The 26,040-nt window shown below is 50.0% G+C and overlaps 2 protein-coding genes across 3 annotated transcripts; one reads left to right on the top strand and one right to left on the bottom strand.

Annotated features, from left to right (window-relative positions):
• Positions 1-421: 421 nt before the first annotated feature.
• Positions 422-8,158, top strand: LOC100736042 (axin interactor, dorsalization-associated protein-like). Of its 2 annotated transcripts, XM_063236673.1 has the most exons (6): positions 422-565; positions 835-941; positions 3,768-3,890; positions 6,075-6,197; positions 7,101-7,218; positions 7,341-8,158. In XM_063236673.1, exons 1-6 carry the CDS (start codon positions 477-479, stop codon positions 7,435-7,437), a joined length of 657 nt encoding a protein of 218 aa, XP_063092743.1. In that variant the 5' UTR covers positions 422-476; the 3' UTR covers positions 7,438-8,158. The 2 variants fall into 2 exon arrangements, with proteins under 2 accessions (XP_063092743.1, XP_063092744.1); XM_063236674.1 differs by lacking the exons at positions 422-565; positions 835-941 and adding an exon at positions 1,084-1,413.
• Positions 8,159-11,468: 3,310 nt separating this feature from the next.
• On the bottom strand, positions 11,469-25,747 carry LOC100712667 (transport and Golgi organization protein 1 homolog). The gene is made up of 23 exons (XM_063237503.1): positions 25,675-25,747; positions 25,154-25,629; positions 24,349-24,480; positions 22,484-22,505; positions 21,730-21,818; positions 21,434-21,511; positions 21,235-21,345; positions 19,941-20,012; positions 19,666-19,770; positions 18,791-18,913; positions 18,579-18,690; positions 17,274-17,326; positions 17,095-17,185; positions 16,840-16,978; positions 16,006-16,107; positions 15,305-15,365; positions 15,150-15,185; positions 15,005-15,072; positions 14,819-14,919; positions 14,578-14,736; positions 13,823-13,902; positions 12,796-13,069; positions 11,469-12,267 (listed from the first exon to the last, which is right to left on the bottom strand). Exons 1-23 carry the CDS (start codon positions 25,745-25,747, stop codon positions 11,963-11,965), a joined length of 2,862 nt encoding a protein of 953 aa, XP_063093573.1. The 3' UTR covers positions 11,469-11,962.
• Positions 25,748-26,040: the final 293 nt, after the last annotated feature.

Here is a 26,040-nt window from a genome sequence, read left to right on the forward strand (position 1 = left end):
CTGAGCGGGCGTTCCAGTGTGCAGTCACGGAGATGTCAGGCAGCCATAGCCAGGGCGCAGGATGTCCTGCCATATTGTCTGGAGACTTCCCTTGAGCATAGAGTTCACTCTATGTGTGTTTGAGTGTACATATATGTTTATACGTGTATGATTATGAGAATTGGAACCTTTTAGCTACAAACCTTACCAGTTTATGGTGTTCAGAGGAAATCTGTTCAGTGCAGAGTAAGATGTGCCTCTGTATCTCACAAATTGGTCATTTTTGATACCAGCCTTTCATTAATTAGAGTACTGTAGGGAAGAGCTGCTCATTCTGTCTGTTACCCCATCTTTGTTAAGACCATTGTGAACAAATCCACAATGATTCTGGTTGATAATGAGGCGGGGAATTTAAAAACATGTGTATAGTGAAGATGATTAAAGATTAGATCCATTTAACATTAAAAAAATCTTGGATTTTACTTGCTGGAGAATTCATGTTTCTTTATCTTTTTATTCTAGTCCTAAAGAATATTCTTACATATAATAAAGAATTTCCATTTGATGTTCAGTCTGTCCCATTAAGGTAAAAATTTTAAAAACCATCCATATTTTACTCCTTGTTTTGCTAGTTTATGCCTGTGTTCAGACACTTGTTTTTGTATGCCAGTGTTGGTATCACTGGTGTGACTGGTATCACTGATAGCGATGATATCATTGATATCCACATGGGTATCAGTATATTGGCTTTTTAAAAAAATAATCACCATCGTGCCTTGAGAAATGATAATCTCTGACACTTCACTAGTACATTAAACTGGTTGCTCACTAATTTTCCTATCCTTTTTCCTGTAGAAAAATTTTAGCACCTGGTGAAGAAGAGAATTTAGAATTTGAAGAAGATGAGGAAGAGGGCGGCGCTGGAGCAGGGTCTCAGGATTCCTTTCCTGCTAGAGTCCCCGGTGGGTACTCATGTGAAGAATACGCTACTTAATCCAGGGGCAAGGTGGTTGGGATTTACCTTGGATTCTTGCTGGGGAATAACCCCTCCAGAGCCCATGCCGGTCCTGTGTAGCTTTCCATGGGTTACAGTTTGCAGTAGCTGTGGTGTGAAAGTACCTTTCTGTCTTTGTCAAGGGAGCCTAAGCAATCCGCATGCTCAGAGATGCCTGAGGAGAAGTTGTAAATTGTAGTGAATGTTAAGAGCTCTTACAGAAAGAGCTCACAAGAACGCAATCAGCAAAGGAAAGGCACAGGGCTGGAGTCCAGAGGAAACCGGGAGTCCCTGGGGCGGACCAAACCTGGCACCTCTGGAGAGGGCAGCGCTGTCTCCTAGGCAGCTCCTTGTGCTTATGGGCTGTTGCCCTCATCTTGTCTGACAAGTGAAGAAACCTCTCTTACCTATGGAAGATCGCAGTGACCATTTCCCTCTCTGTAAGTGACTCAGGCAGGCATCTGGGTAAATGTTTTCTCTCTCCCAGTTACAGCTTCAGTGTGTTGTGTTTCTGTGTAGTGCCCAGTTTTTGTTGCTAGCAACCAGCTGCCTTTGGGAAATGCAGCTGTAAATCTGTGATGCACTTGAACCAACCTGTATTGCATGTTTCCGTGCGATGTGCATGTCATCCAGGTATTTTGATCCTGCAGGTAACAGTCCAGCATTTCCCCTACTCCTTGGGGAAGAGGTGCCTGGATGTAAGTGGCACGGGCATGGACAGACAGGTGGCTCGGTGTCTGGCCCCTAGCAGTCCAGATAGGGTGCTCACCTGTGTTCATTCATGAGGCTGGATGGGTGAAGAAGGTGTGGCATGACAAACCCCTGGGGGTGCTGCATGACAGTGACCACCTCCCAGACCACAGGAGGCACGTGGCCCAGGCAGTGGCCGTGCTCCTGCCCGTCAGGTCTCCTTGCCACAGGCCATTATTCCAGTCTGCTTTGGTCTATGAAGAGAAGTGCATTTTTCTTTAGTTCATCGTTATTTTAGGAAAGTTCAAGATTGCCAAGGCACAGAAATAAATAACTGGCATGCTTTCCTGACTCAGCGGTCTTTACTGCCTTTGCAGACTGTACCACAGCGCGTGCAGCTGCAGCTGTATAAACACCCACCTACCTGGCCATTTGCTTCCTTGCCGTAGCTCCATGGCAAACGCAGCCCTTAGAACAGCAGAGCTAAGTCATGAGACGCAGAGGTGTGCTCTGTATGTGGCTGGGGCTGCCGAGTTGAACTAAATCCACTGGCTGTATACAGTTAAATGCAAGTTCAGTTGAGATTTTTGTGCTCTGGTATGGTATTTGCTGTTTCATTTTAGAGATACAAGAAGCTCACTGAACCCTTTTAGTGTGAATTTTTTCTCCTCTCAGAGTAAGAAAGAGAATGTGTCGTTTAATTGACTGTACTTGGTTCGGAACCATGCTGTCCTGGGCTGTGAGAGTTACTGGAAAAAACGTAAAATTCTAGTCATTGAAAGTGCCATCAGGAGGGAAGGCAGGGAAGACTGAAGAGGAATCAGCTTGTTTGGTGTGTGTGCCAGCTCCCACGATCAGTGTACTGTGTACAGCACTGAAATATTCGTAAACACTTAAAAACAGAACAGAAGGGGCTGGAGGTTTAGCTCAGCCGCATAAGCACCTGCCTTGCAAGCAGGCAGTCGTGAGTTCGATCCCTGGTACTGATAAAAAGGAAAAAGACAAAAAAAGAAACAAAACAAAAAAACAGAAATGACATTGCACAGCAAGAGAACATGTAACCTTTAACTTAATCATATAGAGGAAAAGTTTGTTTGTTTCTCTGAGGGAGGACTCAGGGTTTCAGTGATGACTAAGCTGTGCCCACATTATTATGCAGTTTGGATCTAGGATAATGACTTTTTATTGCCTGTATTACCATGAGTTTGAGGCCAGCCTGGACTACACAGTGAGACCTTGTCTCAAAAAACAACAAAACGAAACAAAACTTGCTAATAATGTTTAAGAACTTGCTAATAATAAAACTTGCTAATAATGTTTAATTGAAGACTCTTTTTGCATCTGTTGACAAGATTACAAACATTTTTCTCCTCGTCTGCTAATGTGAACTACCTTGATACATGTGCTAAGCTAACCACATGTTCTAGAAAGTAGTCCCTGGTTTGTGGAGATTTTTCTGATCCAGTCTGTAATGTTGCTGGCATCCCAATTTGCCCAGCCATCCGAAGATCTCAAACACGCAAACTGCCTTTGTGATGTCGTGTGACATTCTCTGTGGCAATGTGAGTTTCGTCTGACAGAACAGGACAAAGAGAAGACAAATAGACTGAAAAGGCCTAACTAAATATAACTGGTAAACTTCAAATGACGCTCTTTATCACAGCAACTAAAGGATGTGTTGATCTGACTGAATCTCTGAGACTGCAGGACAGCAAACTATTTAAAAAGCATCTTCCTGACCCTACCAAATGCTGAGATGTAAAGCCTGTCGCATGTCCACAGGTACAAGGACACCATAGCTATTCTGTGGTTATTTATAACTGGCTTCCTTGACCTACCGGAAGTAGGTAGTGGTAGCCTGACTTTTCCTTGATTGAACTTGAATTAATGCCTACTTTAGGGTGATGAGATGTGGAAGTGTACGTCACTGTTGTGTACAAAATACATCTGTAAAGAGCAGCGTGCAGGAGGCTTGCAGGCCAGACTGCATTGTGCTTGCCTGGTTACGGTTTGAGAGCAGGTAGAATATTTCCATGTTTGCTGACAGTATTTACTGTGAAACTGTTGACAGAGCTGGCTTTTACTGGGGCTTCCTTGTTGCCAGGTACTTTATTACCACGGCTGCCCTCAGAGCCGGGCATGACACTGCTCACCATCAGAATCGAGAAGATTGGCCTGAAGGACGCCGGGCAGTGCATCGATCCTTACATTACAGTCAGCGTAAAGGGTAACGAGTTGGGTTTTCCCTCTCACATTATTCCTAACGTACCGCACTTTTTTGAGGCATGTGTTGAATCTATGACAACTCATTTTAATTCACTTCACAATGAGGCAGAATTTCTGCAAGAAATATCGCTCCATCACTAACCATTCTGACGCGTTTACTGAAAAGAGTTTCCTTTTCCTTTTTTGTAACTGGCACCCTTGCTTTGGAGATTGTCTGTCTTTTGTTCTCTTCAGATTTACTGTGACAGCCTTTTCTTTGGCATGCACGCTTTCATGAGCCCTGTCTGCGGTATGCGGCAGCTCCCTTCCTTGCCAGGAGTTGGTCTGTGTGTGTGTGTGACAAGGCTCCATTCTCTCCCTGTCCCCCATCTCCCCGCCCCAGCCTCTAGCTTGTCTTGCTGTTCTTCTGACTCTGGGGTGCTGACCAGAACCACACAGTCTCCCCACCAAGGGCTTCTGCCCTGTGAAGGTTGTCAAGCCCTTACCTCCTTGGCTGAGCCCTGTGCTCTGTCTTCCCAGCCTCCTGTTCCTGAGGCTTCTGACCCCAGGCCCATGGGAGCACCAGGCCTTCAGGGCATCATTAGTGAGGACAGCTAAGCAGGTGCAGCCCAGCAGCATCCAGGCCACGTGGGCCCTGGGCACCACTGCCGTACTGAGGAGGTGACGGGCATCTGCTTGGTACTTGCCCTCACCCTCTCTGGTGCAGCAGTGCACTTATCCCAGAAGAGAGAGGCCAGCGCTTACACTCTTTTGTTGCTGCTGAACATATTTGTACATCACTGAAGTTTTTAAAAAAAATAGTTACTGGTTGCCGGGTCTGTAATCCCAACTGCTCAGGCAGCTAAAGCAGCAGGATTACTTGAGCCCAGGGGTTTGAGACTGGCCTAGGAAAGACAGTGAAACCTGAGCTAAAATTTAAAAACACAAAACAAGTCATTCCATTATCCAGAAATAACTGCGCAATGCAAGTGTGTTACTTTATTCTGTATTTGGAGGCAAATCAGGAAACATCGCGGCTGGAGTTAACTGGAGAGAACTTTTTTCAGTCCTAGAAATAAGCGCAGACCCATAAGAGAAAAAGGAGTTCAGCCATAGAGCAAACGTGACTGCACTGTGCTGCGATGCTGACTTCTGGCATTGCCTCTTGGCTAAGACGACACTACAGGAGGTGCTCGGCTCCATGCTCTCTGCTGGCTGTTGGCAGAGCCGTGTAACTCAGTTGGAAATGTGTGCTATAGTACACAGGAGCACTTCATGGTGACGCAGTGCATGCTGAGCTGCTTTTGCCCAGCTGCTGAACTGGGCCATGCCTGGAAGGGCGGAAATAGGCCATTGGGCTAACTTAAGTGCCCTGAGACACCTATGTAACGAACAGTATATGAACACCGAACGGTATATGAACACCGAGCAGTCTTGAAGGGAGACCGTATATTGATTAACTGGGATTCCTGATCCTGGACATTACAACCTACACGATGAGTTAGTGTCCTTCTTCTACCAGTTACATGGTAACTGTAACCAGAACTTCGGTGGTGTACGTGACTTTTTTTTTGTCTTTTTTTTTTTTTTTTTTTTTTTTTTTGTCTTTTTGAGACAGGGTCTCTCTATGCAGTTCAGGATGGCCTTGAGCTCACTTTATACTCTAGACTGGTCTCGAACTCACAATGATCCTCCTGCCTCAGCCTCCTGAGTGCTGGGATTACAGGCGTGAGCCACCACGCCTGGCCATGACATTTTACTTATTGATGAAAGATTCTGCTGGAGGTCTCATGTCCATTTTTGGTTCTTGACTTAAATATAACAAGGAAATTCTGAAATTGTTAATTTAAAGCTCTTTCCAAGTCATGCACGTGATCAATATTAGAAATTAGGGCCAGAGCTACATTTTCACAAATCATGTGCACTGCAGGTTTTTGTTGCACCAGAAGTGGGGGTCTGTCCTGTAGGGGCATCAGCTCTTAACCATGCAGACCGTGCTGTGTCTGCCTCCTGCTCTACACTCATCGGGCCAGCCAGGGCGTGCTCCCTACTCCAGAAGTCTCCTGCCCTGACCCATGCAGTTTCCTGCACACCAGCAGCAAGTGGGAGTCTGTTCTCCAGGAGCCCCTGCAGGCCTCTGTGGTTTCTTGACACTCCTCAGTGTGTGCCTGCAAGCGTCCCAACATAGAAACCTGTTTCTCTCTAGATCTGAACGGAATAAATTTGACGCCTGTGCAGGACACACCTGTGGCTTCAAGAAAGGAGGACACATATGTCCATTTCAAAGTGGACATCGAGCTGCAGAAGCATGTGGAGAAGCTGACCAAAGGTATGTGTGGGATGCGGGATTTTGGCCAGCTGTCACACCCTGGTGTATGAGCACAGTGTATGCCTGACCCATCTGTGTCCCCTGGGTGTCGGGAGACACTGGCTTGAGAAAATTGAATCTGTCAGTACTTTGTAAAAATGTGGGAACTAGGAATCACGTGATCCAGTTGTACAGTCGCCCTGGAAATGCTCTTTGATGTGAGATTTCATTGCCTTCTGCAGCAGAGTGGGAGGTCTCCTCACATTGACAGCGGGGCAGAGGGCACTTCTGCAGGTCCCCCCGGGCTCACTGGCCTGTCCTGGGGCTGCTGGCCCTAGAAGGTCATTGTTGGGAAGCTGGGTGAAGACAGCACACGTTTCTGAAGCGCCCAGATTACGTTTCCGTGTTCAGTGTTCACTAGAGTGCAGTGCTGCTGCCAGCCACCCTCATGTTTACTTGGAAAAATTAGAACAGGATAAACAGTTCAAATCCCAGCCTCAAAAATACTGAATTTGGAGATTTTTGTTTGAGGGGAAAGAGATGCTTCAGTGTAAGAAACTCTCGAATGCCAGTTGCATGCAGTACACAGTGCTTTGGGCTCTGCTGAGCTGTGACACCTTTGCGTTCCTCTTTTTGTATTTGATGTCTGTACTCAGTGACCACACTTACGCAAGTAACTGACCTCGGGTCAGCCTGGCTCAGAGACCTGTGCTGTGCTTGTACAGCGAGGTAATGCGATCAGAAGCGGCGCTTGGACCCAGCAGTTTGGGGCTGCCACACTAGGCCACACCACACCACACTGGACACAGGTCACTTTGTCAAATCCTGCCTGTCCCTCTGTTCCCTGCGGTGGTAAGTGAGAATGCTTGGATCCAGGAGGACAAGCGGGCCATGGTTCACCAGCTTGTGTGTTTCACCCCTCAGGTACAGCCGTCTTCTTTGAATTCAAGCACTACAAGCCCAAGAAGAGGTTCACCAGCACCAAGTGCTTCGCCTTCATGGAGATGGATGAGATCAAACCCGGGCCGATTGTAATTGAACTGTAAGTGGCGTGTGGATGGCTGAGCGCTGCTCTCAGGTGTCCTCCCAGCCCTGCTTCCCTGTTGGATATCTTGCAGATCAGTCACCACGTATTCTAAACAATGCTCTCTTTTGTGGTTATAGCTACAAGAAACCCACTGACTTTAAAAGAAAAAAATTACAGTTATTGACCAAGAAACCACTTTATCTTCACCTGCATCAAACTTTGCACAAGGACTGATCCTCACCTGAGTACCCTGGAACTCCTGTGAATCTTACCAGCCAGTAGCAAGCGCCACAGCTCTGTAGGATCTTCACTCTCTTGGGCAGGAAGTGGGCTGTGCCCACCCAGCAGGCCAGTGAGTACCTGGCATGGCCGCAGTTTGGAACCGAGTCTGGCGTGGTGCAGAGCAAGTCTCCTTTGGACCTAGGCTTACTGTAGGTGCCGGACCATGCTCTTCTCTGTTGATTATGTGATCCATAGTCTGTTTTATAATTCGCCTCGGATCCTACCCGGCTTCCCAGAACAGTGAGCTGTGGGAGGCGTGCTCATCTTCAGACCCCACACAGCAACAAGAATGTGCTTGAGTTTACACACCTGCTCCCTGGGGCCGGGCTGTGTAGAGTGCACCCCCCCCCAGTGGGACGGGCTGCTGGACTTCCGGCTCTGACGTCCTGTATGGAATAGCGTGCCTTGCCCAGATCAGTGTCCCCAAGTGGTGGCTGTGATTTCTTTTCCCAGAGAACCAGATTATTTTTCTGAAAATGACATATTTTAATCGTGTTGATCACCTGTTTTACATCACATTGTTATTTTTTCTGATGATTTTAGAGTTAACATTGGAAGCATCTCAGAATAAACACACCTTTTTAGATGGGTTTACAGTGTCTTAAGTGATGTCATCTGAAAATAACTGTGTCTAGTACAAATGAAATACTGCAGGAATAAATGCTGCTTATCTGACAAGTGATTGTGAAACATCAAACCTGCATACCTTTTCTTAGTGATGAGTATGGAAAATCAGCAGACGTTTTAATTTTTTTTAATATCAATAGCTAGGATTGCCATTGATCTCCTGTTTAGATATACTGGCATTTATCCATATGAAAATGCATAGGTCAGCAGTTTTTCAGTTTTGACAGTTCACATTACTTTTAAGAGGCATAAATGAAGCTTGCATAGCACACATGAGGGTAATACTAGACACACAACATTGAGATTTTGATATTCACTATTTTAAACCCATGGTTTGTAAGGGTGCAGTTGTGGTTCCTGCCTGTTTTATGCTGGTGTCGGGGCCCTGGTCACACCGTTCAGCGTGTTTGCCTCCGACTGAGGTGACCGTGGCCCATCTGCCTCAGAGCTCTGCTCCATTCTGGTGTCCATGTGGCCACCTCCACTCACTGGGTGGGTGCTGACCAAATGGAAGGGCATGAAAGAATTCTTAGCCCACTTCAGCCTTGCGTTTCATCTTGCCTGGATAAAAGGCAACCACCACAGTGATTCAGTCCACAGTACCTCCAGGGCATGAACAACTGGCCTTAATAAGTTGATTTTTTCCACTCAGTTCTTAAACTCTCAAGTGTCCGATCCACAGGCTGTGGGCTCCTCGGGGTGGGGCCAGAGGCATCCCTGTTGTCTCCACACAGCCCTCTGAGGAACGTGGCGCAGTCTCTGCCCTGTGGGGTCCTCACTTCCTTTGGTTTGATGTTGCTGAGACCTAAAAACGTAACCTTGGAAACCCACTATTAAAATGTAGCCCAATGGCCGTCTCATGCTCCTTCATTGTGGGCTGCAAGGCACAGTGCAGGGCAGGGCTGGTTCCTGCACAGTTGAACATGCAGGGTGGGGCGAGGGCAGCATGTGCTCAGCAGACAACGAGATGGCCAATGGTGAGCATGCACCACCGGGAACCAGAACTGGCACTCCAGCAGGGGCAGCCAGCCCAGGGTGCACCCTCAGCTAGGCATGGTAGCAGGGAATCCCAGGAGCAGCCAGGAACTGAATTCCCAGGTCCTGAGGAGGCGCTGCTGAGGGTGGGTTGCTTGGCCCGCTGGGCTTTGCCTACCCTGGCATCCTTGGCCACATGGGGGCGCAGTGGGTGAAGGTGGCTATAGAACAGGCTGGCGCTGACTGCTGAACCTTCTGAAGCCTCCAGAGCTGGCTGCCAGAGGGAAGCAGTGTGAAGTATCCATAGGGCTTTGCATAGGAGGGTAATTCCGAATAAAAATGTAGATTTACCCCAAGTGATACGTTTTGAAAAAAAATTTCCGGGCCTGCTTCCCGGTCGCACACTGTACAGGCTATCTAGAAGTGGAAGTGGACTTCTGTGTCCTGAAGAGGTTGACAGATCACATTCAGAGGGCACATTGGTGATTCTGTGCCACTGTGCTTGGGTTGAAGACAGTCACCGGTGCTGCTGGCGTCCATGTTCTCTTGACATCAATTGAGATGGAGGCTGGTGGATGGCGTTCTTTTCCTGAAGGATTCCTTCGTCACCTTCGAGCTGAGTCTTCCTGACTTCAGGGGCCTCACCTTTCCAAGTACTATCTCAGGCAGTGTGAATGTATGTGTGTGTGTGTGTGTGTGTACATGAGGTAGAGGTCTGTATCACAGAGAGACAGCTGTGAGGTGGGCTCTGGGCTCCCCGAGGTCATCCCCAAATGAAGGAAGGGAAAGGAGAGTGTCCCAGTAAACCAAAGCTCAAGGAGCCTTGTATAATCCCAGCTTCCCCTGGAGCCTAAGCTTAACATTAAATGTACGGTTTACACTACTGTGCTCCACAAGCGTTTTGGATCAGAAATGTTTTTTTTTTGAGATAGTGTGTCATTATATAGTTTATACTGGTGTAGACTCAGTGTGGTAGCACAGGCTGGCCTTGAACTCACTCCTGCCTGCTTCCTGAGCTGGGATTACAGGTGTGTGCCACCACATCCAGCTTAGATCTCTAAACTCTCGGAAAAACCAACAGCAGGAGAAACATTGGAGACCTTGGTTCCCCACACCCGGCATCCCCATCAAGTGCCACTGGGGAACCAGACAGACCAATAACACCTTGTGCAGGTGGAGGGTTCACTGTGAGTTTCAAACAAACATAAATTTCTTTTGTTTACAAAAAGCGCCTCCTGGGCAGGGGATTTAGCTCAGTGTATAAGCTCCTGCCTGGCAAGCAGGAGGTTGAGAGTTTGGTCCCCGGTACCAAAAAAAAAAAAAAAAAAAAGCCTCCTATCATTAGAGATCAGATGGAAAGATTCTCACCCTTCCCTTTTGACATGAAAATAAGTCTCTGAAGCAAAAAGTAAAAGCAGTATTTAGTGTTTTTTTTTTCTTTTTCTCTTTAGTATATTGTTTTATAGCTCAGAAGCAAGGCTTTGAGCATCTTATAGCCTAAGTTTGGAATCAGCTCACTATCTGATTAGTTGTAAGTTTATTTTCTAGGCTTGCTCTTAGGTCAGAAAACCAATAAAACTGATTCAGAAAGCTCTTTTAAAAATTACTGTGCTGGGGCTGGGGATTTAGCTCGGTGGCATAAGCGCCTGCCTTGCAAGCAGGCAGTCGTGGGTTTGATCCTCAGTACCGATAAAAAAGAAAAAAAAAAGTTAAAAAAAAATTACTGTACTATAAATGCCTTAAACGCCTGCCTTGCAAGCAGGCAGTCATGAGTTCGATCCCCGGTACCGATAAAAAGGAAAAAAATTACTGTGCTTAGTGTTTGCAGAGTGAAGCCTCAGAATTGTGCAGTGTAGTGACAGGTCCCCGAATGGTGTGGCAGGCTCACCTGCAGCTTCGGAGACGTCAGGGGTTGATGCTGACAACCTCGGGGCAGGACCTGCCAGGGCAGAATGGAGCTCAGCCCGCAGCTGCGCAGCTGACCGCAAGCAGGGTAGAAGCCTCATGCTCCTCAATCACTTTTTCTCAGGTTATGTTATTATATTCTTCCCATTTTTTGGTTCCTGTTCCTTGAAAGTCAGTTGTAGGATATGAGAAAGAGAAGACACGCATTTTATAAAGAAATTTACTTTTACAATCATGACACAACTTTGTTATATTCCTTAATGCAATCACAGTAAAAGGAAAATAATAGAGCCTGAGGTCAAACGATCGTTGTTTCTACTGTAAATTCTCACTCTTGCGCCCAGCAGTCACCGGTGGGGTCAGGGGTCACGGGCTTCCCCCGGAGTGACGCAGCCTGCAAGCGCGGCACCTCCAGTCCAGGGAGCCAGAGTTCCAACAGCTCTCACAGCAAGCAATGAGCCAGTGGAGGCTGGGAGTATTAACAAACAAGTTTTTATTAGCTATTACTACAAAGGACATCAGCAGAGCGGGAGGGGATAAGGGGTGATCTTTGAATAAACATCTTTTATCTTTAAGTAACAGTCTTTTCAACCAGGATGGGGCAGGAGGGGTAAAGCTTATAAATACCACTACTCTGTATTCAGCTGATACAGTAAAACATCGGTCACGGAAATACGTTTCTTAGAGCATTTCCACAGGAAATAGTCATTTTGATGACATTCTGAATCATTTTACACTGACCTATGCTATATTAACTAAAACACAGGGATCGTTATTGCACATTTCAGTTGGAAGGTCACTCGAGCTTAAGAGGCAATTTTTAGAGAGGAAGATGAGTCTTCTGAATTGTTTGGCTCAAAAATGTGCACTGCTCAAGGGAGCTTAGTACTAAAAACCTTTTAAAATGAACTTCCTTTTAAAATGAACTCCAAAGCCAATAAAAACCTTGGCCCTCTGAGTAGTGGGGCCATTAAGGGCTCTGCCTCAGAGCCTGGGCAGGTTCCTGGCTGCTTGTCGACGAGGCTGGGGCCTCTCTGGGCCCTGAGAGCTGGGGCTCCTCTGTGGCAGGCGGCGGTGTGTAGTCCTGGGGCCCAGAGGGTGGTGGTGGCATTCGAGGAGCAGGAATGAAATACTCTCGGGGGCCCAGCGGGCCTGGAGGCCTGAATGGCACAGGTCCTGGCAAGAACTCGCGGGGGTGCAGCGGCAGGTCGCGGCGTCTGGGCAGGATGCCAGGCGCGTACTCTCTTAAGCCCAGTGGTGGGCCCATGCAAGGGACTGGAAAGCAAGAGGGACATGCGGACACATCCTGAGGAGCAGCCCAGGTCTGCTCAAAGCGTTTCCCTTCCCCTGAGCCAGGAAGCCGAGTGATGCACTGGACTTCACAGATAAGGAAAACTGAGGCTCAGTATGGCTCAACCACAGCCTGACCCTCCCTTCTCCCAATGCCACACGCCCATGGCGGCCCAGGTGACCACCCCGGTGGGACTGGCACTTCGGCTCTGCGGGAAGGGCCCTCTGGTCCAAGCAGCTGTGGAGGCTGCACTGGGCTCAGAGTGCTGGGCGTCTGGAGGGCGGCAGCTGCCGAGCAGGACAGGAGAGGACAGGACAGGGTAGGCTGTGGTGCCAGCCCAAGTGTCCTACCGTACCGAATGGTGGCGGTGGCCTAGGAGGCATCGGCCGAGGCCTGAAGGGCCTGCAGAGTGGTGGTGGCGGCGACGGCCCATAGCCCACGAGGGGCGGCATGGGGCCTCCCAGGAACGGGGGCCCTGGATAGGCTGGGGGCCCCTTCGCGGCCATGCTCACCTGCAAACAGAAGCAGGCCCAGTTCCGAGCTCGGCAGTGACACCGGGTGCCCATCCCGAGAGGAGTCAAGGGTATCCCCGGACCCTGCTGGCCCCCAGGTGAGCAGCACACCACGCAGCGAGCATGGCCACCACGCTGTCCCCACTCGCGTGCGGAGAGATGAGTTCCGGAGGTGCCAGCGGGATGCTGCGCCAGCTTGCTGCACTCCTGCCAGCACGAGCGTGGCCCTGGGCACGACAGGGGCGACACAAGGGCTCCCGGGGTCCGGGGGTCCCTGGGGAGAACAGGGAGCTGCCTCAGCCAGGGACACTGCACTGCACAGGGAGGGGCTGGCGGAGACGCCTGTGCCTGGGCTGATCAGAAGGCAGGCCAGGGAGCTCTGACCATCGCAGGCGGTCCCATGCAGTGCGAAGGCTGCCGAGGCAGCAGCCTCAGGACCAGGAGGCACAGCAGCCTGGACCACCTGGGGGCTGGATTCACGGGTCCCTGGAACCAGAGTCCCACTCCAGGCAGAGCTGACACCCACCTCATTCTGATCACTGCAAGGGGTTTGCCTAGCACAGACCCTGAGGACCCTCATTGCTGCTCCCAAAAAACAAGAATAAGCGAGTGTGGCACATCGGTCATCCCGCACTAGGGAGGCTGAGGCGGGAGGACCGCTACGAAACTGCGGGTTGGCTCTGGGTACTGGGAGGTCAAGGCCAGCTTGAGCTGCATAAGGAAACCTGAGGATTTAGCTCAGTGGCATAAGGGCCTGCCTTGCAAGCCTGTGATTGTGAGTTTGATCCCTGGTACCCGTGAAAATACAAAATACAAAAAAAACCAAAAAACAAAAAAGACTCAAGGCACGGGTGTGAGGCGCTCTGCCCCAGGCCATAGCACGCGGCCAGGCTGTAGCCTATAGCGAAGGCCCAAGTTAGATGGTGACCAAGTCAGCGGAGGTCGCCACGCACAGGCCAGCTGGAGAATAGAGGGGAAACCGAGGGTGCATGGAGCAGCGCGGGCGCAAGCACAAGCCCAGGCTCACCTTGCCGTCGTCCATGTCCTTCGCTGGGGAGGAGCCGCGGGAGCTGCTGTTGGCCACGGGGCCAGGGCCAGGGCCGGGATCTGGGGGCAGAGAAGGCACTCAGAGGACTCTCCCAGGACGAGGAGGAGGATGGGAAGTGCCCTCGGGACACGGCAGAGCCCCGCCCACCTGCCCTGGAGGGAGCAGAGGCTCTGCGGGCTCCGACAGGCAGCTGCAAGGCCCGTGGGAGGCGCAAGGCCACGGAAGCCTTACGGGAGCCAGGCACCGCTGGCATCAAGGGGGCCAAGGTGGCCTCTGCGCCTGCACGGGCTCAACCCGGCCAGCGCTTTGCTGTGCCACGGCAGCCCAGCCGGAGGTGGAGGCGGCTTTCGGTCTCAGGCTGTGGAGAAGGAAAACAGGGACTCGGAAGATGGAGCCCACACCCAGCAGCTTCGGCAGCAGCACATGGAACCAGCAACACGGGGAACCACAGAGCTCCGGAGCAGCCCGTCCGGAGGTAGGGGATGAACAAAGTGCGCGCACATGTTGAACACTGTGCAGAGAGGGAGAGGGCGACACCGCAGCCTCCGCCACGCCACAGCCAGAGGCGGCTGGGAGTGCCGGGGTGGGCGCTGGCTCCCAGGACCCCGCTCCTGTGCTGCAATCAGGGTGGGCCGCACACGGCCCAGGGCTAAGTGAAAACCCGAGCCCGGAGTGCCCGGGCTCTGTACCAGAGTTCAGGGAACCGTGCCCAGGGCAGGCCCCGAGAGGCTCACCGAAGTCGGCTCTTGGGATGTTGCCGCGTGCGAAGTTCAGGCTCGCAGAAGGGGGCTGTCCGGGGGGCTCTGCGCCTGGGGGCCGGGAGCACCCAGGCAGGGAGCACTCATTGTGGCTCACAGGGGACGGGCCAAAGGAGCTGTTCTGGCTCAAGGGATCTGTGGCGACAATGCTCGCTGGTTACCACTTCTCTGCAGTGGCTAAGTTCCCCGAGTCCATTCAGAAGGACAGAGCGCCCACCTCTGCGGGGCGCGTTCTGCACTCCTGGCCGGTCTGGCATCGGCTTGATGATCACAGGCTCCTCTTGAAGCATGGCCAGCTTCTGGGTCATCTCCACCAGCCTGCATGCAGAGTGGGGCTGGGGTGACATAGCCACCCCCAGGGGCTGAAATGTGGGCGCCGCACGTCGCGCCATGCATGGCTCACCTGTGCCACAAGCTGAGGGCCTGCCGCTTCTGCTCTGCAATCAGGCGCTCCGTATGGTGGGCTTTGAGCTGTGGAGACAGAGGGGCCAGCTCAGCACAGTGGCTGAGTGAAGCTGGAGAGGGCGAGGCGAGGAGGAGGCTCTTACCCAGTTCTCATGGGCTTTTTTCTCATGAGTAGCAAGCTGCAAGAGAACACGGCAAAGTGCAGGTTGAGGGACGCCATCACCGCAGCCGCAGCCCTCCATGAGGTCTGTGTGGGGGATTAACGGATGCTGTCACCACAGCGCACTCTATTCCTTACCTGGTTTTTAAATGAGCGCTCTGTTTTCTGTAATTCTTCCTCCATTTCATGAATTCTCCGCCTAAAAATAATACTTAGCAGTTAGAACCAAATAAATTCTGAAACAATCTAACCATGTCTGCCTTTAAAGACTTAATCATACAGAAACATTTCATAACCTGATGAGTGCAGTGTGAGCCTCAGTTTCCTGATTTTTCATTAATGCCTAGAGATTATGAGTTGACAACTTGTAAATTTCCTTAACTGTCCTTGCAATAACATTCTCAAAATAATCTGGTTAAGGGTACCTTCCCCATAAAGGTTTTCCCCTCAGGGGCTGGGGATTCAGCTCAGTGGCATAAGCACCTGCCTTGCAAGCAGGCGGTCATGAGTTTGATCCCCGTTACCGATAAAAAAAAAAGTTTTTCCCCTCAAGTTATAGCCACAAGAAATGACCCAAAATGCTGCCCCTGGTCTGTCGGGGCACCTAGACTCTGGTGGGTGTAGACGTGTGACAGAAGCAGGCCGCTTTCCTAAAAATGGGCACATAACACATCTGCAAAGGAGCTTCGCAGTTAACAAGCTTCTGTCTGTTAATGTAGAACCCCTCCCCGTGTGAGTTAAACACATTCCATTCTGGGACTGCTCATGCTTCTGTGCCCATCTCTTCTATGTAACGAAGCAACTCAGCCCAGTTCCTCTGTCTCGGACGCCACACTCACTTGTAGACTTTCACTTCCTCTGTGGCCAGCACCACCTTCTCATCCGCAGCCGACAGCCGCTGGTCTCGCTGCTGCTGTTCAAATTCCTCCTGGCTCAACTTCCTAGGAGAATGGCAGCTGCCAGGGGCGAGCTCGGCCCACAGGCCACTTCCCCACCCAGCAGCAGGCACAGGGTCTCAGGAGGGAAGTCAAGCTCCAGGCTCTGGGCCATTTGCTTGTGTTCTTATATTCTCTCACCTCTCCTTGTAATTGTCTAATCAGCAAACAGAACAATCTAAGAGCACAGCACGCGCCAGGCTCTAGCTGCCCGTGTGGGAGATGAGTGTACCCCGAGGGAAGCCAGGATTGTCCAGCAGAGCTGCTGGGAAAGCAATAGGCGGAGTCTACCCCCCCCTTCCCCCATGCTGTCTGGGAAGAGCTGTTCCTCTAGACCTAGGCCATGATAAGCACACAAGCAAGGCCGAATGGGTGGACGGGAGCCTTGGCCCCAGCCAGAAAGCGAAATGTGGGCCCCAGAGGCCAGTGCTGCCCTCCTTCAACCCACACATTGAGGACAATGCCAAAGATGCTGAACTGAGCCCTCGACAAATCCCTAGGCTTTAAGAAACAAGCAGTGGAGCTGGGGCTACAGAGGCAGGGACGCTGGGCCCAACTGCTAGCTGGATGATGGTGACGGCGGACAGGCAGGATCAGCCTCAGGTCGCCATCACAGGAAACCAGCAGCACCCTGGGCCCCTAGTTTCCTCTATGATCACTGCACATCGAAGCTGCTAGGCAATCAGAAGTGACAGGAATGGCCAGCATGAGACACTGGGCAAAATCTCTGGGACTCACTTCTGCAGCTCCATCTCCTTCTGCTGGTACAGCTCGTTCAGGATCTCCACCTTCTGCTGCAGCGTCCTACACTCCTCCTCCAGCCCGGCCTTGGCTGCCTGCAATGTGCCACAGTCCTCATCCAGCTTCTTGACCTGGTCTGGGAGGTGAGACACATCACCAAGGGCACCGCCAAAGACACAGAACCAGGCTCCCAGCACCCCTGCCTCATTCATGCCGGCACTCAGCCTGACCACCATGTGGCCAGGGATTTACCTTCCAGGTCACATTTGGCAGACAGGGAGGCTCTCAGTTTCACTTGCAGCAGTTTGAGATCCTTCTGAAGCACGGATATTGCGGTACGTGTCTGAAAATTGTGAGGGAGAGGCACTGGCTTGAAAGTGAGGCACAGTCAGGACTCATGGGCCCCTGGTGGGCTCTGTGAAGGGACTCACCCGGGAGACATCCATCAGCTGGTGCATGCGAGTCTTCAGCTTACTCTCCTCACCTACAAAGAGAACAAGTGTGGCTGTGTCTTCCTGTGCCGTTTCTAACACTGTTGTCTTGACTTCCACAAAACTAAACTGATGCTCATCAAACACTGTAAAGAAAAACAATCCACCAACAGAACTGACAAACTGACTTTTAAGACAACTGCACACTTAGATTTTGTGAGTTCCTGTCAAGACAACATGCCACCTGGGCTGTGGCTGAGCAAGCCTAGCTCTGCCACATGATGGTCTAAGGGGAGCTGGCCGGCGTGGGTCCAGACTCGCACCCTGAGCACCCTCTGCAGCTGGGGCGGCACCCTGACCACTTTCCTCATCTCAGACCCTGCTGCTCTCCAGCCTCTGCCCTCACAGCCTGGGCTCTGGCTCCCCCATCCCCACACTCTAGGTGACCCTGGCCAAGGGCCTGAGAACAGCAGAACAGCAGAGGCCGTGAGTGCGGACCCGAGTGTCATCTCCAGGAAGCTGAGAAAGTTTCTTCTCTGGCACAGAGGCCAACACAAAGGCAAAGGCTCCAGCGTACAAATTCGGTTCTCAAGGGGTGGAAAAGCAGCTTTCCCCACTTGCCTGCTGCTACTGCACCCCAGTGACCCAGGCATAAGTACGAATTATTCAGATGAAGCTGCAAACTGACCACACGTGCAGGGCCAGGGCATGGCTGGCCTAAGAACAAAGAGCCCCTGGGGCTGCCATGTGAAGAAGCTGCCTCAGCCCAGAGATGACCAAGCCCCAAGACAATCTGAACAGTGGGCTGCTAGGACAACAGGGTGTCACATGACATTAAGGTGCTAAAAGGTATAAATAAACGCCCCTGCAGTGAGGGGCCAGTTCCTTTCTTCCCATCAGGAGGGTAAGGGCTCCACCTGACCCCAGATTTGTCTGTCTATTTTCTCATCCTCTTGTGGTCCTTCACAATAAGAACCTAAAGAGCTGAATGGGTCTGTTGGGGCAAGAAGAAACTCAGCTGAGAAGCAGCATCCATGTATGGAATTAAAGACAAAAATGCTTAGGAGACTGAGATAGAAGATTTGCTGTGGATTTGAGGGCAGTGTGGGCTACACAGTGAGTTCAAGGCCAGTCATTACATAGAGACCTTGTCTAAAATAACAATAAAGAGAAGAACACAAAAAAGGCCCTTGAAGGGCTGGGGATTTAGCTCAGTGGCACAAGCACCTGCCTGTTGAGTGCATGGTCATGAGTTTGATCCCTGGTTTAAAAAAAAAAGGGCCCTTGGGCTAGGGCCAGTCTTACCTCCCACCTCTCCATTGGCTAATTCACCTGGCTCACATCTGCCTGGACCTGGACCCTCAGATTCTGTTCCACTCTCCAACTGATTCAGCTGCATGATGCAGTTGGCCAGAGCCTAGCAGAGAAGCGAGCGGCAGTTAAGAGCCTCTCCATCCTCACAGTGGGTTTGTTTCCTGAGTGTTCATGAACAGGCTGGGTCAGCCGGGGTAACTTACACCGATGTTATCATCCTTATCAGCAAGAGTGGCTTCCAGATCCCTCTGAGACTTCTCCAAGGTCCTGATTCGCTCGCTGAGTTCAGCATGCAACTTCTTCTGGTCTTCAACTTCCTGCTGTAGCTGAAAGTCACATGCAAGGGTCCCTGTGGACTGGGGATTCCACAGAGGCACAGGACCATGCAAGTGGGATGGGGAAGCCGGAGTCGTGTCCCTCCTTGTCCCATCGCAGAGGCTAAGACTTGGTTCAGAACCGCAGAGCGTGGCTTCCACCCTGAGCTGTCAAGGAAGCTGACCCCATCCATCAAGTCCTTCTGAAAAATGCCTGCTGATTCAAATGCCTGATTTCCAGATGGCACACGTGGGCATGTATTGCAGGGGCTTAATTCCCACTGGCAGGAACTGCTGCAGGGCATGCAGGACTGTCCATACCACCTAATGGGACTATCCTGTGTGTCACCCTAGGAGGAACATAACCCATTCAAATGGGAGCTGCCGGCAGCTAGCCGTGGGATTTCTGGCCTCATTGTGTGTGTGTTGATCACAGATCCCTGATCTAACCTTCCTATGGACAATGTGAGGCAGTAACTGTTAGAGGCGGCTTAGTAAAGCCTTAAATCTGAGGTTGAAAAAGCCAACCCCTGGCCTTGCTGAGGCCAAACTAATGACCGGTGTCTAACAAGACAAGCGCCAAGAACTGCCATCAATGTACAGAACCGAAAATCCACGAGTGACACAAAAGGCACCTGTGCCCTCAATAATGTGCAAGCTGGGGAGGACAGCTTGCTGCAGGGGCCTGCATAAGCAGCTCCTCATGAGAAAAGATGACAGCGCTAAAGTCACTGGTTTTGCACCCACTCTGACCAGACAGTTACCTGCATTTTCTTCTTCTTCAGCCTTGTGTTTTCTTCCTGAACCTGGTGGCACTCAGACTTCACCTTCTCCTCACGCAACTTGGCTTCATTCAGGGCGACCTGAACCTAATGCAGAACACGACAGTTCATGAGCCGTGCCAGTGAGGGGCCCCCAGCCTACACGTTAATCATGCATGGCCTCTGCCTTTCACGGCTCTCAGCACTCGTCAGGTCACCACTGCTCGATGCAGCTGAGTCGCAACACTGACACCGGCAGGGAGTGTGGGCAGCCTTACCTCGGAAAATTCTGAGGCATTCATTGAAATAACCTCCTTTAGCTTCTCCATAGATTTCTCATTTTCCAGTATCTGCCACAGAAGCAAGGAACACACAGAACACATTAGCACTGTGGGAGAAACACTGATACATATGCTAAAGAACAAAAACATTACTACAATGTACCCCAAACTACCCACTATGTTTTAGGTAAAATCGAGATTAAATGTGGTCTGGGGGGAAAAATCAGCTTAAAAGAGCTGACAGAAAAAACTGAAGTCAAGAGTTTTATGGCACCCTCAAGCTGCAGGGTGACCACGCAACATAGCATAAAGAAATGTTCAAGCAAACCACGGAAGATGAACAGCTTTTTCTGGTGGCAGGAAAACAACCCCAAAAGGGCTGGAGATTTAGCTCAGCAGCATAAGTGCCTGCCCGCCAAGCGCGGGGTCATGAGTTCAACCCCTGGCACCAAAAAAAAACAAAACAAAAAAAAAAAAAAAAACACAAAAAAAAAGCTCCAAGATCACTTTAAACATGTTCTTGTCTGAATTAAAAATGGTAAGAATGCTGGGTATGGTGGACGCCTGTAATCCCAGCACTCAAGAGGCTGAGGCAGGAGAGGAGAGTTTAAGGCCAGCCTAGGCTACAAAGTGAGTTCACAGCCAGCCTGAACTGCATAACAAAACCCAGTCTCAAAAAGACAAAAACAAAACAAAACAGAAAAAAAGTGTTTCCGGGGGAATAGAAAAGTCTCATTTGCCAAATTTCTCAATATTTATGACAATACTGGCTCAAGGGGTGACCCTAACCCACCGTTCTTTTAACTGCAGGTCTTTTAACTGCAGGTTGTGTATAATAACTTCCTGCCAAAGAGCATGGTGCAAAAAGGACTGAAAATGGGCAATTCACCAGGTCTGTGCTGAGCAAAGGACCAGGCCACACAGGAGGCGGGAAGCATGAGAACTCTCCTCACTACATTTCCGCTTAGGGGATTTTCAGACTATTCGAAAGGTACAGAGTTTACTGTGAAATAAAACCAGTGTACACAGACCACTCAACTGGACCAGTTTCTTAGTGACTCTGTGTGTTCTGGAGGACACAGCTATGAAATTATCTAAGACTCAGGATCAAAATGCTTCCCATGCCTATAAAAACATCCTACTGGGTTAGTACTAAAAAATCCCACAAAATCCCAGGCATGTTCAGTTCTGTTATTCCTAGTCTTATGGAGTTAACAGCATGGGAACAGTTCAACTAATTTACAAAATAGCTAAAAATACACCTGTAGTAACACACAGCAGCAGAACTCACCAAATCTTGATTTTCCATGTTTCGTTTCCTCTCAGATTCTAACGTAACATGAAGAGTTTTGGCCTTATCATCCAGCAATTCATTGCTTTTTTCAAACACCTTGATTTTATCCTACAAGAAAAGAGATTAAAAGTAACAATACGTGTTAATGCTTGCTTTTGTTTTTAAACTATAATCCCAAAAAGAGAAGTACTTTTACCTTGTATTTAATTGCTTCATCAGAGAAAATCATATTTTGTTTCTTTGCCTCCTGAATAAGCCTCTTTGATTCCTTGATCTATGTAAAAAACACATTCAGAACTAAGTAACAGAAGTAACTGTGCTAGTAAAACCTTGTTCCAAAGAAGCGAACAGAGCGTTCGCTTTACACATGATGGTGTGTAAGATCTGGAGGGCTCAGAGGAAATGATGAAGCGAGAACACAGGCCTTCAAAATACCGTAATAACTGAGCTACACCACAGACACGCTAGAGGAGGGCCGGTGAGAGGTTCTACCTTCTGTTCATAACTTGACAATTTTTCTGCAAGTTCTGCATTGTCCTTTGTGGTAGTCTTCACCTTCTCAGCAATCTGCTGTTCAGTGACTAAAAAGAGGAAGAAGCCAGGTTACTAGGAGCACTAAATGGAACTGAGCTGCACAGTGTCTCAGCAGCAAGGACACCTGTGAGGCTCTGTGAGAGACAGGGCTTAGCACAGCTACCTGCCTTTCCAGAGAGACCCGCAGCTAACAGCAACAGTGCACAGGACACTGTTAAACTTTAAGAAAACTATAGTAACACTTGTTCTGAGGAGATATCAATTACTGCAAAGGCAGGAGATACAGTAAAATGTTACACAGTTGGAGAGGCTCCTTTCACAAAAGGCACTTGTTCTCTGAAAAGGGATCACTTCAAATGAATGTCATTTGCTACGAGAAACGGAAACTTCAGGCTACGGATCTACACTGCTGTCTCTCGAGCTCCTCTGCCGACAAACCTATAGGGGCCGAGGTGTTCCTAGCACAGACACACTGTCCTCTCGCCACACCTGTGTGGTCCAGCCACGCTCGGTCTGTTCCAAGTAAGCAGTCACCCCTGCCTCCACATCTCCTACCTCAGCCAGTACCACCACCCTGCCCACTATACCATGTTACCACGTTAGTAGCAACAGTAAAATGTGGAGCAGTTAGTAAGTCAAATCAGACACCAAAGTCACTGTCGCTCCTAGCCTGCCTAAAAGTCCTCCCAAACACCAACGGGAAGAGATTTACCTTGGTATATTCGCTCCTTCACCTAGAAGAGAAAGAGAGAATTAAATTTGATGTCAAACATTTGATTAAAAGGAATGCATAGTTCCTAACACAAGTCAGGTTCATAACCAAATGAAAATTTAGTAACTTTAGTTCAGGATAAATCCATACAATGAAAAATGAATTATAAATAGCCTCTGATACAGAGGAAGAGTAAGGAGCGTGTCTTACCTCACAGCTACACACAGGCTTGTGTGCCAGGACCAAGTGAACACCAGGCTTATGAGATGAGCATTTGGCTTCAACAGTGAAATGCTTGTTTTTATAATACACACATTATTGATTTACTTACTCAAAATTACTTGACAATCCCAAAAGCAAGCATGCAGTCTAGAAATGGGTGACCACATGGAAAACTGGCGAGCAAGATTACCAGCATAACCTTTGCACTAAGTTACGCCTCTCTCACTCACTGGAAGATACCTCAGAAACCCTATTTCAAGTCATCTATTGACTCAATTAAGAAATAATCTAATACACCTCATCATCTGATTTCCCCAGACCACAAAAACAGTAATAAATCTAAGCGGAAGGGAAGACACCAGAAGAACACAGAAATGACAGCTTCCAGGAAGAGCACAGACCTAGTTCTTCCTCCCAGTGCCTTCTGGGGTCATAAATCCTAAACTGTAACTAATTAAATACCACAGCAGCGATCACTGCACTTCTCTGTAACACAGACTCTGTCTTCTCCTTCCGAGTGCTATAAACAGTGTAGGACAGCAGAGCGCAGTGCCAGCTGGGGGGAGGGGAGGGCACCTGTCCTCTCCAGGATCAGGAGTGGGCCTCAGAGCCACGTGACCTCAGTGAGTGGGAGGAAGTGAGCCCAGGTGCAGGGTGTGAAGCTGCAGGTGAGCCTGAGAGCCCTGCTGGGGAGCAGCTGCAGAGGACCGGAAGGAGAGGAGCAGGGGAAATAGCACCTTTTCACCCCCACACACTTCCGCTTACCCTTCCAGGCATTCTTTCATTCAAGAAGCTGTTCAGCGAGATTCAAGAAGTCCTCCCTGGAATCTTTCATAGGGTGCTGTTTTGGGCTTGTTTTTGGTGGTACCTGGGACAGGGCCTTCACAATGAACTACATTCTCAGCCTTCCCATTATTCTTGAGACAGGCTCTTGCTAAGTGACCAAGTTGCCCAGGCTGGGCTCAAACTTGCCCTTCTCCTGCCTCAGCCTCCCTCTCCTCCAGGGCTGCAGGAATGCACACACCACTGCCTGATCTTGCCTGGATGTTTCTACCATCTTACTGTATTTCTTGCCCTGTATGTTTCTACAGCACAGTTCATCAACACCTCACGGTCTGTTTCCACTTTTCCTACTTCACATTAAATTGTGAACACCGTCTTTGCCCCTGCCTTTGAAATACATACAGCAGCCTAATATTCTGTTCTGTGGATATAAGTAAGATGAAACATGGTATTCCCTAATATAGATCATTTAGGTTTCACCAAGTTCTATTAAATACTATTTCATCTAATACCTTTGTATAATATCTTAATATGTAATTTATTTCTTTAAGATCGTTTACTGATGTTATCATACCATATATAAGCAATTTATATTTCTTATCCTGTTTTGTATCCCATTTTAAAGGCTTGTGATATATAGAATTATTAAACTGCTTTTCAGGATGGCTGTACGAGTCACCAACTCTACTAACAAGTGGATATGGTTAGCTTGCTCTTCAGTCTTTGCCAGTACCAAGATTAAATTATTTCAGAAAACTTGAATTATAACCACTGATTTGTTTATGTTAATAACTGAAAGGGCCAATGATAATAGAATCCTCAATATATTCAGAAGTCAAAGAACAAGTTAATTCACTCACTGCAAGAACATTCCTCCAGAAGAAGATGGCAAACGAAACGATTCCCAAACAGGCAGTGAGCAACACAGGCTCCCAGGGGAGCCCATAAAAGTCAGGCCCGGGCTGAGCATCCTCAGGCAACGTAGCAACCAGCTGAAAAGGAAGGGCACAAATAACAGAAACGTTAACAGAACTGGCGGAGCAATCAGAAAGGATCATTGCAAATACTCTCAATCTGCTCTCAATAGTCTAAACCAACTTCCAGGTGCCCTGAAAACACTTCCGGAAAGGCGATACAGGCAGGCTCGCGTTCTTGTCTGGTATGTGCAGTCTCTAAACTTAGGGAGTGAGTTGAGCCTATTTCCCAGTTGGCAACAGGCCCTTCTTCATCGCGATGTCTCACAGGTGGCCAGAATGTGTCCAGATCATGCTTAGGTGAGCTGTTTTCTATTACTGCACACACACACACACACACACACACACCACATTGTAAATACATGATAGAAGCCATCGGTTTGTGGGTCTGCAAACAAAACCACTATGACAATGATCGCCACCAATCAGACATCACTCCTCCAGGAGACGGTGTCTCAATTCGCTGCACCCTTAGGAAACCATCTGTGCGGAAAAAACAGGTGGGGCATGAACGTGGCTCCCAAGGCGATGGCTGGCTTCAGTCCGTGCCGCTCCCTCCGGACAGCCGGGCCCTCTGCAGTCCCCACCGCGCTCCTGCCCGTCGGGTATGGCTCTTCGAGGGGACCCGCGGCCCGGCCCCCACCGGCGGGCGACCCGCGCCCCTCGCCCGACCCTGGCTCCCCGGCCTCACCTCCCGCAGCCGGGCTACGAGGGCCGAGTACAGCATCGACAGGGGCTTCAGCAGCTCGAAGTTGCACGGGGACACGGCGACCGCGGGCACAGTGGCTGACACCGCGTCCAGCGTGAAGGACCGCTCCCTGCGGACTCGGCGGGACCGGGCCGGACCAGCAGCGGCAAGGAGTCCCGCCCAGAGGCGGAGAGGGCGGACTGCACAGCTGCACCTGCCTTCCAGCTGCGCTATGAACTGTAAACGCACGCGGAGGGGGCGGGGCGAAAGCTGGGCACCGCGCGGGGGCGGGGCGGAGCGTCCAATGAACGAGGCCGGGGGCGGAGCGCCCAATGAGCGTGGCCGGGGGCGGGGTCGCGTGGCCGCAGAGCGAGGCCGGCGGGTACCTGCGCGAGGCACCACGCTCAGGCGCCGCCACCGCTGGACTTGGGCGCCGGGCCTCGAGCGCGCTGCTACGTGGCTACGGGCCTGGCTGGCACCTTCGCCCGGGTGGGCGGGGCCACGCGTCAAAGTTCAGGGTGCACAGCTGGGCAGTGGTGGCGGGAGGGCTGTCGGGCTCCAGCGCACCTCGGCTGCCCTGTCGCAGATTGCCGGCATTGTAGGTGATGGAGCCTCTCCCTCATTATTCACAATGTGGATTAACAGGATCAGCAACTGATGGCAGAAACAAAAGACTGTATCAAAAAAGCATTGGGTGATTTTTTTTCTGTGTACTCAAGAGGTCTTTCTTGATTATGTCTCAAAAATTAAGAAGCAAAAAGGGGAAAGACTGTAAATCTGATTTCTTAACACAAAACAAAGAAAACGTGGAAATGAAATTTTGTAAATGGGTAAGGGGAGGAGCGTTGAAGGGAGGGTAGGGGAATGGGAAAGAAAACAGTACCATGTAT

This window comes from Cavia porcellus, unplaced genomic scaffold, assembly GCF_034190915.1.
Source record: "Cavia porcellus strain 051 isolate PalLab524CR breed Dunkin Hartley unplaced genomic scaffold, mCavPor4.1 scaffold_26, whole genome shotgun sequence".
Lineage (NCBI taxonomy): Eukaryota > Metazoa > Chordata > Mammalia > Rodentia > Caviidae > Cavia > Cavia porcellus.

Bases quoted from the DNA above. Each gene is read 5' to 3' on its own strand.
- LOC100736042 (XM_063236673.1), top strand. From the start codon at position 477: ATGTTTCTTTATCTTTTTATTCTAGTCCTAAAGAATATTCTTACATAT. The intron at 566-834 runs GTAAAAATTTTA...TTTTTCCTGTAG, and splicing joins GTTCAGTCTGTCCCATTAAG to AAAAATTTTAGCACCTGGTG. The intron at 942-3,767 runs GTGGGTACTCAT...CCTTGTTGCCAG, and splicing joins CTTTCCTGCTAGAGTCCCCG to GTACTTTATTACCACGGCTG.
- LOC100712667 (XM_063237503.1), bottom strand. From the start codon at position 25,747: ATGCCGGCAATCTGCGACAGGGCAGCCGAGGTGCGCTGGAGCCCGACA. The intron at 21,346-21,433 runs GTAAAAGTACTT...CTTTTCTTGTAG, and splicing joins ATGAAGCAATTAAATACAAG to GATAAAATCAAGGTGTTTGA. The intron at 16,108-16,839 runs GTGAGTCCCAGA...CCATTCTCCTAG, and splicing joins AAGGAGATGGAGCTGCAGAA to GAAGTTGAGCCAGGAGGAAT.